Source organism: Euphorbia lathyris, chromosome 5, assembly GCF_963576675.1.
Source record: "Euphorbia lathyris chromosome 5, ddEupLath1.1, whole genome shotgun sequence".
Classification (NCBI taxonomy): domain Eukaryota; kingdom Viridiplantae; phylum Streptophyta; class Magnoliopsida; order Malpighiales; family Euphorbiaceae; genus Euphorbia; species Euphorbia lathyris.
The window spans coordinates 66,435,754-66,453,666 of NC_088914.1; the positions used below are offsets into that span (position 1 = coordinate 66,435,754).

Below are 17,913 nucleotides of genomic sequence, written 5' to 3' on the forward strand. Positions count from 1 at the left end.
AGTCCATTCTTGATGCTGCTGACAACAAGCTGATGACAAGAGATCAGCTTAGAAAATATCTCAGCAATGTTTCATTCGTCTCAATTCATGAGCCAAAGAATTTCGCTGAAGCTGAGCACGACGAACATTGGATCAATGTTATGCAATAGAAGCTTGATCAGTTCAAAAGAAATGAGGTATGTGATTTAGTACCAAAACCTAGGAATCAAAAGACCATAGAAACTAAGTGGGTCTTTAGAAATAAGCTAGATGAGCAAGGCAATGTAGTCAGAAACAAAGCCCGACTTGTAGCCCAAGGCTATAGTCAGCAAGAGGGCATTGACTATGGTGAGACCTTTGCTCCCGTTGCTAGGTTAGAGGCTATACGTATATTGTGTGCATATGCTAGTTTCATGAACTTCAAACTATATCAAATGGATGTAAAACGTGCTTTTCTTAATGGATTTATAAACGAAGAGGTATATGTTAGTCAGCCTCCTAGGTTTGAAGATCCAAAGTTTCCAAACCACGTTTATAAACTCAAGAAGGCCTTGTACGGCCTGAAACAAGCACCTCGTGCTTGGTATGAGAGGTTGACCAATTTCCTGCTGACCAGGAACTATGTCAGATGCAAAGCTGACACAACCTTATTCATTAAGAAGAAGGGTAAAAATACCCTGCTGGCATAAATTTACGTAGATGATATAATATTTGGTGCTACTGACGAATCTATGTGCAAAGAATTTAGTAAACAGATGCAAACTGAGTTTGAAATGTCTATGATGGGCGAACTCAACTTCTTCCTTGGACTTCAAATCAAGCAAGGGAAGAACGACATCTTCATTAGTCAGTCTAAGTGCGCCAAAGAAATGTTAAAGAAATTCGATATGGAAGATTGTAAGCCCATATCAACCCCAATGGGTACTGACACTGTCCTGTGCATGGATGAGAAAGGTAAGTCAGTAGACAGTAAGTTGTATCGAGGTATGATTGGCTCTCTACTCTATCTTACTGCTAGTAGACCTGATATTCAGTACTCAGTATGCTATTGCGCTAGATACCAAGCTGACCCCAGAGAATCACACCTTATAGCTGTGAAAAGAATTTTTAGATATTTGCAGAGCTCAGTTAATGCAGGTTTGTGGTATCCAAACTCAAATGACTTCACACTCATTGGATACACTGAGGCTGACCATGGACGGGACAAGATAGAGCGTAAGAGTACTTCTGGAGGATGTCATTTCCTTGGAAGCTGTCTAGTGTCTTGGTTCAGCAAGAAGCAGTCATCAGTTGCCCTGTCTATAACTGAAGCCGAGTACATTGCTGTTGGAAGCTGTGTGGCCCAAGTCCTATGGATTAAGCAACAGCTTGAGGATTACGGAGTCAAAACAGAAACAATTGAAGTCAAGTGCGATAGCAAAAGCGCTATTGACCTATCCAAAAATCCAATCCAACACAGCAGGATGAAGCATGTCAGCATAAGGCATCACTTCATCAGAGACCATGTACTCAAGGGTGAGATCAAGCTGACCTACGTACCAACAGATGAACAGCTTGCGGATATCTTCACTAAGCCTCTGGCTCGTGAGCAATTCAGCATATTAAGGGAAGCTATCGGTATGTGTAATCCTGTTTAATAAATTCTTGATCAAATGTTGAATGATTATACTATATGCCGAGTAGTTATTGCATTCTAAGTAACTCATTCAAACTGAGCTAAACTGTATAACATAGAATCACCCTATGTTGACTAGACATACATGCTGTGTGATTACTATAGGCTGAGTTACTTGTGTATGAAAATTTCTTCTACGTAAAACTGAGTACTCAGTATCTCAAACGTTTAGAATTCCAAATACTGAGTAAAATCCATTTCACATTAAATGCTAGCACACGCGCCATAAATAGCCACCTAGGATGACGTAAGCGCAATAATTAGAAAACAAATGCGCCGAACATGTCATAAATGCCAGATTATTGTCGTTTGATCATCTCGAGGTAAAAACAGCTACTCCAACGTATCAGATCAACTCGACATCCCTATAAATAGTGGACGAATTCCCACTCACATCTCTTTACATTTTAAATCTCTGGCATCTGATTTCCATCTCTCTCTCTAAATCCCTAAATTTTCAAATACCCTCAAAAATCTCTGAGAAAAATCATGTCGGACTCTCAGAACATCTCCGGTGCCGGTTACGACGACAACCGCTCCGATGAAAATCCACCTTCTCCTGCTCAGCAGGAATACGTCGAGACTCCAACCAAGTCTGAAGAACATGGTCAGCATGACCAGTCTAAGGTCACTACTCCGAGTAAGAAACCTCAAGCTGACCAAGCAACATCCTTAAAGAAACAGAAGAAAAAGGAGAAGAAACCCACTGAAAGAACATACTCTCCTATCTTCAGCAGTGTAAGGGGCTGGAAGATCGACCATTCTCGCTAGTTCTCTAAAGGGTTTGTAGAAGCCGAAAAACCTTTTTGCGAATGGATTTCGAAAAATGGCTGGGTCAGACTATTTTCTCTTCGAGAAACCACGTATCCCGAATTGGTAAGGGAATTCTACGCCAATTTACAAACCACTAATGATGACACTGACTACATGGTACGAAGGTCCGAGGGAAAGAAATCTTCGTCAATCCTCCCTATCTCGCTAAACTCCTCAAATTGACCAATGAAGGAGCCAAACTCAGAACCACAAATGACCACACCAAAATTGACTATCCCGTGAAGTTTTGTAAACCGAAAGATCACAAAGGAGAAATCGCTAGCACTTCTATGGGTCAGAATCAGAAGATGGCCCATTATATTCTGACAAACTTCATTTTCCCAAAGGTCAATTCCACATCCTCAGCGTCTAATTTTGAGCAGTGCCTCATTTGGCACATGCTGACCTACCAACCACTCAACATGCCTGTGTTCCTCATCGGTGCTTTCCAACGAAGTACGGGCACACTCAGGTTAGGTTCACTAATCACCAAGATACTCAAAGACTATAGTGTGAACTTAGTTGAGGAAATAAATGTTTGGGGTACAGAAATTACTGCGGGCGTACTGTTCGGTTTGGCCTATGACCAACCCATCAAACCCAAGAAAGGAAAGGGGGCTGCAACAGAGGAAGCAGATAATGTGGCTGAAGGGACAAAGGGCATGCTGACCAGAAAGGGAAAGAAAGTAAACCAAGCCCGCATTGACCGTGCTAAGGAGGATAAAAAGAGAAAAGCTGATCAGTCAGCAAAGGATGTCAAATCAGTTCCGAAGAAGCTGAGAATAATATCCAGTGCTAAGAAAGTTGATGCTGAGCACGGTCAGCAGGTACCTAAGTCAGCAGAGAAAAGGCCAGTTGAGCCTGAGGAAGTCGAAAGTGAGGAAATTCCGGAGACACCTCTGAGGAAGAAGAAAAGAACATCTGGTCTAAGTCCAATTGATGCTGCCCCTCTTGACTTCGTCGTCTCCGACGACTCCCACTTTGTGAGAAGTCAAGAGATTGATCTTGAGAAAACACCATCTGAACAGGAAGATGAATTGGGAGATTTTGGAGGACAGTTTGAAGCTGAGCGAACAGCCAATGTTGATGACGAGCAAGATAAGGATGCTGCTGAGCAAACTAAGTCAGTTGATGCTAAACCAAATGAACTATAAGCTGACCAAGCAGTGAGAGTTCAAGCTGTGAAAAGCCTTAATGCTTCCCTAAGGCCCAATTCTTCATCCGAGTCTCTTGACTCAATTGCTGCTGACCCCTCACCTCCAACCAGAACGGTCAGCTCTGAAAAGCGTTTCAAACGCAAAGCTCACAAGTCCAACTCCCTAAACCTATTGGCTGATTCTCCACTTAGAGAACCTATCACTGACCTAACTGGACTTCAGTATGAATTCTTCTCCTCCATCATCGAGCCAACTCCAGATCAATTCACACAAAAGCAAGCCTCTGTTACTCATACTGAGGAACAAGCCAAGACTCCTGAAAATCCAATTTCTACCGAGCAAGAGCTCGAAGTTCAAGCTGCTCAAGAAGGTGAGCGAGCAAAGGAAAATCCTGTCCATGTAAGTTCTGAAGTGTCTCCTCCTGCACCAACTCAACTTCAGACTGATACTGAGCAGGTCAACATCTCTGCTGATCCATCTCTTCCTAACCCAGTATCGCAGAATGTTAAACAGTCGGCTCCTAGCACTGACTTAAACAAAAGTCCAGTTGTTCACCAAGCTGGCCCATCTGGTTATGGAAAACAACCTACTCCTCCACCATCTAGTACTACTCAAATTCCGGCCGCTGAGCAACATCCTGAGACAACCTATGCTTACCTACATGCAACTGAGTTTGGGCGTAGAATCATTGACTCAGCTCAATCCCTACTCCAAGATCTTAACCAATCTCATGCCGATGTTGCTGGGTCTGTTAATACTAAGTCAACACAACTTTCTTCTATCACTCAGCTCCTGAACGAGCTCAAGGGTCTCAAATATCTTGTGAGTGTCATGACCACCTTTCAATCTCAACAACCCAAGCAAGACTCAATAATAAAGCTGGCTGAACTTCAGTTAATGATGGTGAACCACATGGATTCCCTCCAAGGACAAATCAACAATCTCTCAGCTGTGAACTCAGCATATGCAACTTCAGCTGAGTTAAATCAACACTTCACCAAGCTACACTCTGAGCTGACCGGTGCTAGTGAGTTAATTTCCTCCTCTTCCCAGTGTTCCATTGAGCAAATTAGCGAAACAATCCGTCTACTCAACTTGAGTAAAGAAGAGATGGATACTGACCTGGTAAAGACTAATGAAATTCTGCAATACTCACAAGCCATATTCAAACACGTCCACTATACCAATGCCTAACGTCAATTCTAATATTCGGCTTTACTCAAAATGTATCATCAAGCTTATGCCAGGCTGACTGACACGCTCACCTGGATTGGGAAATCACAAGAATATATTCTCAGTATGCTTAGTGCATCCATTCGAGTTCCCGGATCTATTATAGACGATGGCGTTCCTATTTTTGATGGTCTCAGGGAGAGCACGAAACAACTTAAGGCGTACTCAGTGAAATTGACTCGTGCTGTTCTTAATGATACCTTCGCTCCTCCTCAGCCCGATGCTGGCAAAACGGGGGAGAGAGACCAAACTGATGGAACTCAATGAAACTTGGGGGAAGCATCCGGTAATCAGCAACAATGAAATGCCAAAGGAAAAGGCATTGCTAATCAAGCCCAAGTCAACAGGAGGAAATAGATTAGTTAATCATAGAACTTGGCTTGTAATGTTTATTTGGCGCATTCTATCTTTTTATATGCTAACTAACTATCTATCCTAAAGCATCTTTTATTTCAAACTGACTTATCTACTTATGATGCTTATTTGTTGTGCTATATGCTGAACTATCTTAAAAGAACAAACACACTAAAATTAAAAGGGAACATGCATAAGCAAAATGCTCAACACACACTTACTCTGATATATGAATACATTTGCTTTAATACATGAATCCATATATGTTATCTCTCTGATACCTAAACTGACCGTGTATCAAAATGAGTAAATACATGTTCCAAGTATTAAACTCTTCTGAGAGCTGACCTAGGCTTATCTGGATTAAATCTTAGAAGGTTTAGAGTTAAGATAATAGATGCAACCCTTACGGGGGAGTAATTTCAGAAGAATGAAAGATAATTCGATCATGGGGAATTTCAAAACTGAGTTCCATAACTAAATATTTTGCCAATATCAAAATGGGGGAGTTTGTTGAAACACTTTTCCACATAATTTTGATTTGACAAAATAATTTAAGTTAATCCATGATTAAGACAATTAAATTTAAGTGCTTTGATTTAATTGTACTAATGGGTTTATTCAATGTTAAGTATAAAATATTTATAAGAACAGGAATCAAGTAAGACAGAACTTAGTCAGTATGATAACATAGCACGGGCTGAGTAAAGAATAACTCAGTACGAAAGAAGAAAAGACTTCTTCAATATCAAAGCTTACAAATGAAGCTGATCACAGAAGCTGAGTAGAAAGCAACTCAGCTTGAAGGAAGAGAAGTCTTCTTCAGAACTATATCTTGCAAAACGAAGCTGACCTTGGAAGCTGAGTGAAAAAGAAACTCAGTATCTGAAATAACAACAAAGTCAAGCTGTGTGTTTTTCAGGACAGCACCAATGATCCGTTTGCTAAAAGACAAGATCCGACCGTGATCTGCGCTAAATCAGAAAGCTTTGGAAATAGGCATGGATACAATTTCGAGACGCATGAGTCAACTGTCCGCTAGCTAAAAGACGAAATCTGTGCTAGAAGACAAACCTGCGAGAAGAAGACAAGCCTGGTGCCTGCCGAATTCAGACGACAGGATTGGCCTGCAAATCTGAAGCTGACTAGAACAATGATGCAATCAAAGAGCCGTTTGAATTCAACAGATATATCCGAATTCAAATGATTGTGTCTTCATATTTCATCTATAAAAGGACAAGTACACTTCTTGGATCCTTGGCCGAAATACAAAGAGAAAAAGAGCATACATACAAAGCACATCAAAACAAGAAAAAGATCTTACACCAAACTTCTATTTCTGTGTAAAAGCTAGATTGATTTTGTAATCATCTAAAGTGTTCTTGGTCTGAAAAAGAACAAGTTTGTATCAATTGTAAAATTGAGAGAGTGGTGCTGAGTACTCGGTTTTAAGTACTCAGCGGTAGAGAAATCTAGGTGTTTGGTTATAGCACTTAGTAGGAGTTTAGTAGACGAATAGAGGACGGTACTCTTGCATATTCAACTGCCTTGTAAACGGTTTGTGCTCTACCTTTAAAGAGTTCAGTATTGGATTGAAAAAGCCCGGAGGAATTCTGAGGACTGGACGTAGGCGGAGAGGCCGAACCAGGATAAGTCGTGCTGAGTAATTTCTAACTCTCTCTCAATATATATCTGTATGTGTTGCTTGCTATATTTACTCAATATATAAATTGTTTAAGCTGACACTGAGTAAATCAGAGTGCTGAGTTGGAAGCTGACCATAAAAATGTCATTTCCCAACTCTCAAGTAAAACAGTTCTAGTCAGTATCTGACTAAAGCCGTCTTACGCATCACTCGGCCGTGCTGACCAAAACTGAGTTGTGAAACTCAAAGAATTATATTAAGTCAACATAATTAAAACGAAAAAGTTATATTAGTTCCTAACCCCCCTTGGAACTAATTACACGGGACCAACAGTTATAACAACGTTGGATGAGCCAAACCAAAGGGTGGAGTAACGAAACATGATTAAGCATGAAACTCAAGACAATTTTCGAATCTAATTCCGCAATAACTTTTTTTAAAGCCTTTCTTCCAAGCTAACAACAGCCCAAGATACAACCCCCACAGTTCAACCATCGTATAAGTACAGTAACCAATGTTAGCTCCAAATCCGCCACACCATAGCCCTTTTTCATCTCTAATCAGCCCCTCAGCCGAGGCCAAGCCCGGGTTGCCTTTGCAAGCACCGTCAGTATTGAGTTTCAGCCACCCATAAATTAGAGGTTCCCACGAGATCTAGATTAGACGTGACACCATGACTGAATCCACATTAATTAACTTTTGGGCTCGAATAAATTCCTCGACAAACTGAGCAACCAAATTGATCGAATAAGCCGTCTTACAGGAACCCGTAAACACAAAATCGTTGCGCCACTTCTATATCCACCAAATGGCGAAAGCAAAGAAGGGGGACCAAGGGACAGTTTTGAATGAAGCATTGTAGGTGAGATTGGCTGTATGCCAAGAGTCAAAGTCTGCAGTGTAAAAACTGGACTAAAGATGAATCGGAACTGCACCAGTCCAAAAGTGACGAGCAATAAAGCAATCACAGAGAAGGTGGAGAATACTTTCTGACTCACAACAGCGGGGGCAGCAGTCGTCATCGGAGAGGTGTCGTCGAACTCTGTTAGCATTGCAAAGAATAACATTATTGCTAATTTTCCACCGAAAGCATTTGATTTTCTCAGGAATATGCAATTTTCAAATCGCTGGCCAAATCAACCGAGGGGTAGCAGCAACTTTATCTCCAGAACCAGTAATCAGCAATAGGGCTGTCCGAACACACAACAAAAGCAGCAATACAAAGGATGGTCGAAGCGTTCAGGTAGGGATAGAAAGCTGACCAGTTCCACGCATTTTTCCCTGCATCCCAATAATCCAAAACAAAAGCAGCAAACAAGTTACCAGAAAGAGGAGTAACAACATCATGGCCCAGCGACGTGCTCTTACACCAAGCATCAGTCCAAAACATCATGTCTTTACTGTTAAAAACAATACCCCCAATACCTTTTGTGAGAACACAGCTACCCGCTACTATGCTCTTCCAATTAGCCGAATGAGTGGTATTAGCTTGGAATATGTCGAGCCCCTTCCTTTGGCCATAATATTTTGCACGTAAATTACGAGTCCTTAAAGAATCACTATCAATCGGAATCTGCCAACCGAGTTTGGCTATCATAGCAAGATTGTAGGAGCACAAATTCCGAATACCTAGGCCACCCTCAAACTTTTTTTTTCTACAAACCGACCCCCATTTAACCAAGTGGATCCGACAGTGGCTAGCATGAGAACCCTAAAGAAAACCTCTATTGCATGCATCAATCCTGTTGCAAATACTTTTAGGAAGAAGCGTAGTTTGCATTGAATAACTAGGAATAACAGAAATGACCGATTTCACAAGGGTGAGGCGGCCAGCAAAGTTCAAGCATTTTTCCTTCCAACCCACAAGCTTAGGATGAACCCTGTCAATTACATGCTTGTAGGTTTCTTTTGAGACTCTTTTGTGCAGGAGAGGCATTCCCAAATACATACCAAGATCGTTTGTTTGAGTAAAGCCAAGCATATCACAAATACCCCGACTAGACACATCCGAAACATTAGCAGAGAAGAAGACTCTTGACTTTTGAGGGGCTTACTTTTTGCCCCGAGCTATCACAAAAACGGTGGAGAACATCTCGAATAACCACAACTTGGTTCATACTAGCTTCAGACATGAGCACAATATCATCAGCAAAAAAGATGTGGCTCAACAACGGGCCACCTCTAGAAAGACGAATAGGCTTCCAAGCATCATTCAATATGGCATCCGAGATAAGGTGATTGAGCCTTTCAAGACCGATAACAAAAAGATAGGGAGACAGTGGGTCTCCCTGTCGAAGACCTCGAGTCGGAGTAAAATTCTGGAGCTGTTCGCCATTCCATAGGATTCTTATATTTGAACCCGAGACACAGTTCATAATAAGATACACAAAGTGGTCCTCTAACCCAACCAAAATAACGAATAAAAAGATAAAAATTTATACATAACTTCACGGTTTTCAATTAAAAATAACCAATAGAAAGATAAAAGTTTCCTGAAAAGAAGTAAAAAGAATAAAAGATCCGAGAAAAATGAAAATATTATTTTGCCAATTAAAAATAAAAAGGTCAGATAATAGTTTGTCCCTTTTAATAATATTTTGGTAAACCACATGCATGGCCACTCATGTTTCTCTTTCAAATCAAAATCAAGAAAACAACTTTGGCCGAATCAAAGCAAATTAAATAAAAAAAAGAAAAAAGGTGAGAAAACAAAATCCAAAGACCCAAAAATTCCCAAACAGCCACCCAATGTTTGGTACCGTACAATTACCAACAAATCTTACACTCTACACTACAAACTTTTTAATCCTTTCTACAAAATTCCCAATATCTCCCTCCCATTTCTTGCAATCTCTTCATAATTATTTGTGGACTGCTATGACATTGTTGCCCTCCTCACATTTTCTAACAATGAAATTTTAAATCTAACTTATACTATACAATGAAATTTTGATCCTTATTTTAATAGAAAATAAGTTTCTTGTAAATGAGATTTGGAATGGCATATTTTCTATTAAATTCAAAAACTCATTTTCTATTAACGATATCAGAAATTGTATTATCTAATTTTTTTTTGTAGGAAAAAGAAAGTAAAGACCCTCTGCAGCAAGCCGATCTGCTGCCCAATTCTGCTTCTTAAAAACATGGCAAAAGTTGATAGAATCGAAAGAGGAGCAAATCCTTCTAATTGTTTTAACTAAATTGTACTGTCTAGTTAATGCTAGATTTAAAATTACACTATTTTATATATGGAAGCTAAATTCGATATTCTCGAATGATCATAATCCTTATTTAATATTAGAATCTAAATGAAAGAAACTAAACTAGCTTAAAAAAAATTACCCTAAATAAATTTAATTACATAATTAATTTTTTTTATTTATACTACTATATTATTATGTTAAGTATCTATTTTTAAATGATCATTCTATTAATTTCTAATAAATTAAGGGTCAAAATTTAAAGTTTACAGACAAGTTTAAGAAACTAGATTCTAAGTTCTATAAATAAATCGCGGAAGGGAAGTCTTTTACCTACTGAGCTAAACAACCCGCCATACTATTCCATCTCTATGAACAAAAGAAAACAAACAAGAATGGAAAGAATAAGACAACCTAATAACATCCAAATAAGCAAGTTTGAGGAAAGAATCGAACGACACGTCCGTTTAAGAACATCCATCACCATTTTGGAATCAGATTCAGTGCAAATATCAACGAAGTCGCAGTCTTTTGAGAACCGAAAACTAGTAATAACCGCTTGTAGCTCACCATGTTCTGCCGAGACACAAAAAGGAATAAAAAGAGCGGAACTTAGAACATTACCCTCAAAGTCTCGAGCAATCAAACCGACATGCACACTCGGCCATTATCCCGCAATGCAGCATTACAATATTACTGAAATAATTTTTTTTTTCTATGAAATGAACTGAAATAAATTTTAGGTTGTACAATCTTTTTTTTTTATCAGATTAGGTTCTACAATATTAATTGTTGATATATCTTACTGTTTTTGTTTTTACTTTTTAGGTTTTGAAATAAATTTTAGGATCTACAATATTAATTGTAGATATATCTTACCGTTTTTGTCCGTCTTCCTCTTCTTGTCTTTACTGTGATTTTAATTGCATGCTATGGCATTTGCTGGTCACTTCTCTTCTTATACCATACACCACCAACCACCGTATCTTTCCCCCTCTCCTTCTCTTAGATTTCTCTCATTTTCTTATTCTTTTCCCTCTTAAAACGCGTTTTTCTTCCTCTTCCATACTGTTTGCTGCCTCTCTTCCTCTAATTCTTCTTCAATCTGAAATGTGTTTTGTTTAGGGAATGTGAGAAATTGTTTTTTCTTGTAAGGTACAAATCGGAGCTTCTTCTTTCATTCTGTTACCAGAGATTAAGCTTTGCTATTAGTTTTGAGGTTTCTGAGATTGTTAAGCGAGCTAGAGAATTTCTTAATTTGAGTTCTGAGTTTTTGATTGGTTAATTGTGATGAAAAATGCCTAGCATTAAAGCTCCAACCGCGAAGAGGTCGACAACTCTCACGGTCAGTCCTTGGTATAGTTACATAGGCCTTTTTCATGTTTTTCGTAAACTAATTTAGCTTAAATTTTCTGCTGTTTCTTCTTGCTTGCAGGTTGCTATCAAGTGTAGGCCATTGACTGAGAAAGAACGTGGTCGCGATATTGTTCGTGTTAATGACAATAAGGTGTTTACCATTTTGGTATATATGTATTTATATTTGTTTAACTGTTATTCTTATTAAGAACATTTGTATTTTGGTAGGAGGTGATTATACTGGATCCTGACCTGTCCAAGGATTACCTCGATCGCGTACAGAATCGGACCAAGGAGAAGAAATACTGTTTCGATTATGCCTTTAGCCCTGATTCTACAAATTTGGTATATGATATTTGTTATCTGGATGCTAATTGGATACAGATCATTGCAATTAGCATAATTAACCATTTTTGGATAAACAAAATTTAAAAACTGGTCCCGATGCTATTCTAAGATTTTATTTATTTATTTATTTTTCCAGGATGTGTACAAAAGGAGTATATCTTCGGTAATCTCTGGGGTTGTTCAAGGTCTAAACACTACAGTCTTTGCATATGGTGCCACTGGAAGGTATCCAGGCGCATGCTGTAATTGTAACTATTACTGCCCTATCTCACCCTTTTCTCATTCTAAGTTTTCTAAATAGCAACAATTATGAGATGTAATTGACATGGTAATTGATGCTTCGTTCAATGTGGGACTGGGACCCTTTATAAAGGCTTTATGCTCCTTAACAGAACGGACATGCCTCTAGATGCTTATTGACATTTTGACATTTATGTTCTTTTTTCTTTTCTATAAGTTTATGTTTATTATTTGGACAAGTTTTTGAGTGGGGATCATTGTCTGGATTTTATAAATCATTTTCCTGCACGGTCCATTTTTGACATGTTAATTATTTTCCAGTGGTAAAACATATACAATGGTGGGCACCCAAAATGATCCAGGACTTATGGTTCTGAGTTTGCATACTATTTTTGATCTTATAAAAGGCGACAAGAGCTCTGATGATTTTGAAGTCTCCTGTTCCTATCTCGAAGTTTACAATGAGGTAGTGTGTATTCGATTGAAGAAAGATATAGATGGTGATCTTATAATTTGTTGTCAATCTTTTGACTTCTATATACTGCAAATCGTTTAGGTTATCTATGATTTGCTTGAGAAATCATCTGGACATTTGGAACTTCGAGAAGATCCAGAGCAAGGAATAATTGTAGTTGGACTAAGATGCATCAAGGTTCATTCTTCTTTCTTATCCAATTGGAGCCATTCATTTAGAAGTTTTTTCTTGTGTTAGAATTGTATTGTTTTCATGTTTGTGGGATAGGCTTTTGGTTGGTTCTCGCTTTGATTATTTTAATCCATGCACTTTTAATTGATCTAGCAGTGCTCCATGATATCTTTCTTGGTGGATCATTGTAGAGACATTTACATGCTACACTCCCTCACTACCATCAATTTTTGCTCATATCATTTTCTTTTAATGATTAAAGTGATATATTTTCATTTTTCCATAATTACTGAGTTATTCTACAATTCAATGACGAAAGAATACATTACGCTCACAATCTTGGAGCAACTTATTGTGGGATTTCATCTATAGCGACATTATGTATTTTCAATAACATTGTAATTATATTTTTGAAAAGTGGTTTTATCTAGAAAACAAGCCTCTTTATTAGCCTACATACCAACTTCAAACAATATTTCTAGTCAGTCTATTTTCACGTATTGCAAAGCACTATATGCATGATCATAGAGTCATAGTTGGTGTGATTGCACGTACATTAGTCCCAAGTGTGTTATGAATATATTTTTAGACAAACAAAGGGCTATACGTTGTTTCTCTTAAGAAATTCTTTATTGTTTTTGTCTTGGTCTTGCATGTTTCCAAGTTTACATAATGATCAAGATGCTTCTAGTCCTTGACATATGCTTTTATTTTAGGTCCACTCAGCTGATAAGATTCTTGAATTATTGAACTTGGGAAATAGTAGAAGGAAAACAGAGAGCACAGAAGCTAATGCAACATCATCTCGGTTCGTAAAAAGTCTTTAAATCCTGAGTTTGTTGTTATGAATGTTGAAGCTATACTGGGATTCCCTGCGCCTAGAATTTCATTGCACTGAACATTAATGCCTTCAAAAGAATTTGTTCAAAGTGAATCCATCACTATAAAGTGTTTTATTTCACAATCTTGATTTCACGATCTTTGATTCCTTTCTGAATGTAAATTGTAATAATGAATTACAAACGAGGTTGAGATTTGCAAGGTGCTCTACATGAAATTCAAAGAGGAAAATTTGCTTTATTGCTACAGTTGTGTCATTGCATCATTTCTTATCAGTGCTCCTTACCATTTCAAAGTTTGAAGCTATTTTTCTTTAATATATATATATATATATATATTTCCTTTTTTGCTGTATAATCTTCTTCTGAGTTAGAAATCATTTTATGTGACCAGATCACATGCTGTTCTGGAGATAATTGTGAAACGAAAGCAAAGAAACAAGTATCGAAATCAAGTCATGCGAGGCAAACTTGCACTTGTGGACCTTGCTGGCAGTGAAAGAGCTTCTGAGACAAATAGCGGAGGCCACAAGCTCAGAGACGGAGCCAATATTAACCGTTCCCTGCTAGCTTTAGCAAATTGCATTAATGCTTTGGGGAAACAGAAAAAGAAGGGACTTGCTTATGTCCCTTATCGCAATAGGTACCTTTCATAGTATTTTAGCTTATTCTTCCTGAAGCCACTGTAATACTTGATTTGTTCCTGGTAATGTATCTAATTTCAATATCTTGCAGCAAATTAACACGCATACTTAAAGATGGTCTGAGTGGTAATTCTCAGACTGTGATGGTTGCTACAATATCGCCTGCTGATAGTCAGTATCATCATACCATAAATACCTTGAAATATGCAGACCGAGCTAAGGAAATTAAGACTCATATTCAGGTGAGATCATATTTGTCTGCCAGTGTTAAAAATGCTTAGATCATATAGTTCTGGTAAAATTTGTGGTTCATGGATTCAACCACAATTTCCTTTGCATGACGAGAAAAATCAGGATCTATCTATCCCTCCCTCCCAATCTTCATGGTAGATAATTATTGCTTTTCTGGTGATTAGCTAGAAATTCTTCAAAGATTGATTAAATTATTGAGCATCCTCTTTTTCATTATTTGGACATCAATGTTTGTTACTGAATTTTGTAAATATGTGCGTGTTTCCCATGTTTCGTTGGCTTGATTAGCGTCATCATGTTGCTAATGTTGCTCATAGAAAACTAACAATTACTTTTTTGTTTCCCTAGAAAAACATAGGTACAATAGATACCCATGTGTCAGATTACCAGCGCATGATTGATAGTCTTCAGGCAAGCTTTTGTATATAGTTCTTTTTTGTTAATTTGGTAGCAATCAATTTGGATAAGAATGTAACTGTCTTCCATGTGCAGATTGAGGTTTTCCATTTGAAAAAAGAACTGGCTGATAAGGAATCCAAACTAAGCATCAAACCTTCTGAAAAAGCTGTTGATGATGAGCTTTCATGGTTGGATATTATAAGCTGTGAAACTAGTGAAAATGTTCAGGAAAGGATAAACTTACAGAAGGCATTATTTGAACTTGAGGAGACTAATCTCCGGAACCGCCTTGAACTCCAACATCTTGATGATGCAATTGCAGAAAAGCAGGTTAGCTGGTGCTCAAAATGATCAATCATATGGGATCTTTAAGATAGAAAACATAAGTATTCTTGGCTAGATTTCCATGTAAATTCACTTATTTACTTAAAATACAGATATGTTCCAATATCTATTTCCTGAATGATGGCGGAATATATTACACAATTTTGATTATGCAGGTTGTTTAAATTAGTTCTCATCCCATTGTTGTAGTTCCTTAAACATATGTATATATTGTGGCACAAGCCATCTAGAGGAAAAGAGCAATTCCATAGGCTTTAATTTGTTATTCATATTTAGTAGGAAATACTTGTTTTTTTATTTTCTTCTCTCTGGCAATGACTATTGAAAAGGAGGGAGCAATTGTGGAGACTTTAAGCATGAGGCGACAAGTCATTCTTGATAACATCCGTGACAATGATGAGGCTGGTGTAAATTACAAAAAGGTGAACTCTCTACTTGTATTATACGGGTTCTTGAGAATCGATGATCATAAAATATTTGTTGGTTTTAAGCTATGTCATCAAATTTCTTCTTTGTAGGAAATTGAAGCAAATGAGAAACATCGATGTGAACTCCAAGATATGATTGAGAAAGCCATTACTGAGGATGGCAATAAAACCTACTTGCGGATACTCAGTCAATACAGGCTTCTGGTGAGGAAATCCTCGGAATTTACTTTAATTAAGTGTTGTGGAAAATTGGATGTATTTTTCATGTATGAGGAATATAGCATAGACTGATGTAGTAGCAAATTGGTTATTTAAAGTAGTTCATAATGATTGTCCAAGCAAAATAGATCATTGACTGATGTACCCAAAGCTCATTTGAACTAAGCACATCTAAGTATATTTTTTTTGCTAAGGCATTTTGCTCATTAATGACAGGATATCAAACGGACTTAACTGTCATGATTTGAATTGATTTGGTCTGTTCATACATTCTAGAGGGATATAAACTCAAATTATCTTCTATGTAGGAGTATGGTTTTGTGAATCTACTGTTGGAGTTAATAGTTGCTTGCCTTTATTTGTAGGGAATGGCTAACATGGAGCTTCAGTTTGAAATGGCAATGAGGGATCAAATTATACAAAATCAACGTGAAGCACAAAGGAAACTGTGGAGCTTGCTCATGAGGTTAGGACTTGATGAGAAACATCTGATGGACCTTGCAGCTAAGCAGGGAATAATAATGGAAGATTGGACAATGATGCCCCATTTAGGGGTTTCAAATTATGCTTTCGGAAAATGTGCTCGTGTGGGATATAATCCTTCTATTGGTCAATCATTTTCTCAATCTCGCATCTTCCAGCAGTATCAAGACTCTGGATCAAGATCAATTTTAAGGGGACCATGGGATCCTGGTCGTACAATTTGCAGAGAAGAGCACCATAGTTCCTACTACGTGTTATCTCATGATCAAACCCCTCCATCATATCTAAGGTCAAGAAAGAGTACTGGTGATCGGGCAGATGGATTGCCAGGTTCTTTGTTTTCCACACCTGACAAGTATCTTCAAGATTTGCGGGGTTCATGCCCAGAGTTGAGAACTTGGGGTTCCCCTTGTATGGATAGCTTCCCATCAGTTTCATCACTTGCTGCTGATTTTAGCCATCAACTCAAGGTATGCAATAATCTTAGTATGCATAGTTCTATCGGTTTCTTTTCTCCATGTATCTTTATCTAGCTTCCCAGTTCCAGCCAACAGCATTTAGCAACACAAGTAATTTAAGATTGGAGTTAGTTTCTTGTTAATTTGTCTGTCTTTTGCCAAATCCAATTAAAAATGTCCACATTCTATTGGACTTCATGAACTTTTTCTGTAACTCTCTTTGTTGATTCCGGGGTTTGATGTTGTTGACTTGTTCAGGATGAGTCAAACAATCCTTCAAGGCAACATCTTTGTGAGATTTCTCCTTCAGGAATGAGTAGTGACAGAGAGTTGCGGAAAGGAAATACGGGTTGCAGTGGAGCAGCCAGAAGTTTGTTGTCTTATAATAACCAGTCAAACCATACATTTCAACACACTGAGCCATGATGAGTTCCTGCATTTGGTATTGTAGAGTAAATATCCGTTGTTACCGCAAATTTTGATGTTGAAGTTGACCCCCCAGAATTTGTATCCTTTTCTCCAATGTTCATCCGGGTCAATTTTTTGAGCTTTTTTTGTCCACCTGCAGTTGTAAATAACTGAAGCAGCATAAAAATATTTCAACACAGTTAGATAAGTAGGTAGGTAGGTAGGCAGGTAATTGTTTCATATGGACTATGGAGAACTGTAATTAGTCTGATTTGAGAGACTCGTTGTGGGAGCTGGAATTTCTAACAGCCTAACAGTAACAGGTAAAATGTAGATGATGTTATGTTGATTACAATGCATATTTTCTTGTGAATAGCATTACACAGTTAGGATGTGATCTTGTTTTGGTTCTGGACGTTCTATCTCGATTCTGTTGTCAAATTTAAAGTAAGCTTAAAAACCTGTGGTGAACTGGCTTTTAGTGCTTGGCTATTCTCTTAAGTATTTCAAATTTTATTTTATTTTGTTAATTCTTTTTCCAGTTTATACCATTTCATCAACCTCAGTTTTATAAGATAAAGACAAATAAAACCTACTTACTTTTAGCATCATCAATTCTATCCATTCAAATGCATTTCCTCAATGGTCACATTTCTATGTCCTTTCGCTAAGAGCATAAAAATCCTTCCTACAATTTCTAATAACAAATTTGATCTTGTTGATATGTTGTATTGTTTGGGGCCCTCTTTCTACTCTTCCTCTTACAGATTTTAGATTCTTTATCTCTTATTG

The 17,913-nt window shown here is 37.9% G+C and overlaps 1 protein-coding gene across 2 annotated transcripts; it reads left to right on the plus strand.

Annotated features, from left to right (window-relative positions):
* The first annotated feature begins 10,970 nt into the window (after positions 1-10,970).
* On the plus strand, positions 10,971-17,496 carry LOC136230144 (kinesin-like protein KIN-8B). 2 transcript variants are annotated; one of them, XM_066019088.1, is made up of 15 exons: positions 10,971-11,401; positions 11,492-11,563; positions 11,641-11,757; positions 11,897-11,985; positions 12,322-12,466; positions 12,557-12,652; positions 13,363-13,454; positions 13,880-14,128; positions 14,221-14,371; positions 14,730-14,792; positions 14,874-15,110; positions 15,455-15,547; positions 15,644-15,757; positions 16,138-16,725; positions 16,972-17,496. In XM_066019088.1, the coding sequence occupies exons 1-15, from the start codon at positions 11,354-11,356 to the stop codon at positions 17,137-17,139; spliced, it is 2,322 nt and encodes a 773-aa protein (XP_065875160.1). In that variant the 5' UTR covers positions 10,971-11,353; the 3' UTR covers positions 17,140-17,496. The 2 variants fall into 2 exon arrangements, with proteins under 2 accessions (XP_065875160.1, XP_065875161.1); XM_066019089.1 differs by lacking the exons at positions 10,971-11,401; positions 11,492-11,563 and having other exon boundaries at positions 11,698-11,757; positions 11,897-12,008.
* Positions 17,497-17,913: the final 417 nt, after the last annotated feature.

What these genes read in the sequence shown, in the direction of transcription:
- LOC136230144 (XM_066019088.1), top strand. Translation starts at nt 11,354, where the DNA reads ATGCCTAGCATTAAAGCTCCAACCGCGAAGAGGTCGACAACTCTCACG. An exon ending in ATGCAATTGCAGAAAAGCAG is followed by an intron (nt 15,111 to 15,454) that starts GTTAGCTGGTGC and finishes ACTATTGAAAAG; the next exon opens with GAGGGAGCAATTGTGGAGAC. An exon ending in TCAGTCAATACAGGCTTCTG is followed by an intron (nt 15,758 to 16,137) that starts GTGAGGAAATCC and finishes CTTTATTTGTAG; the next exon opens with GGAATGGCTAACATGGAGCT.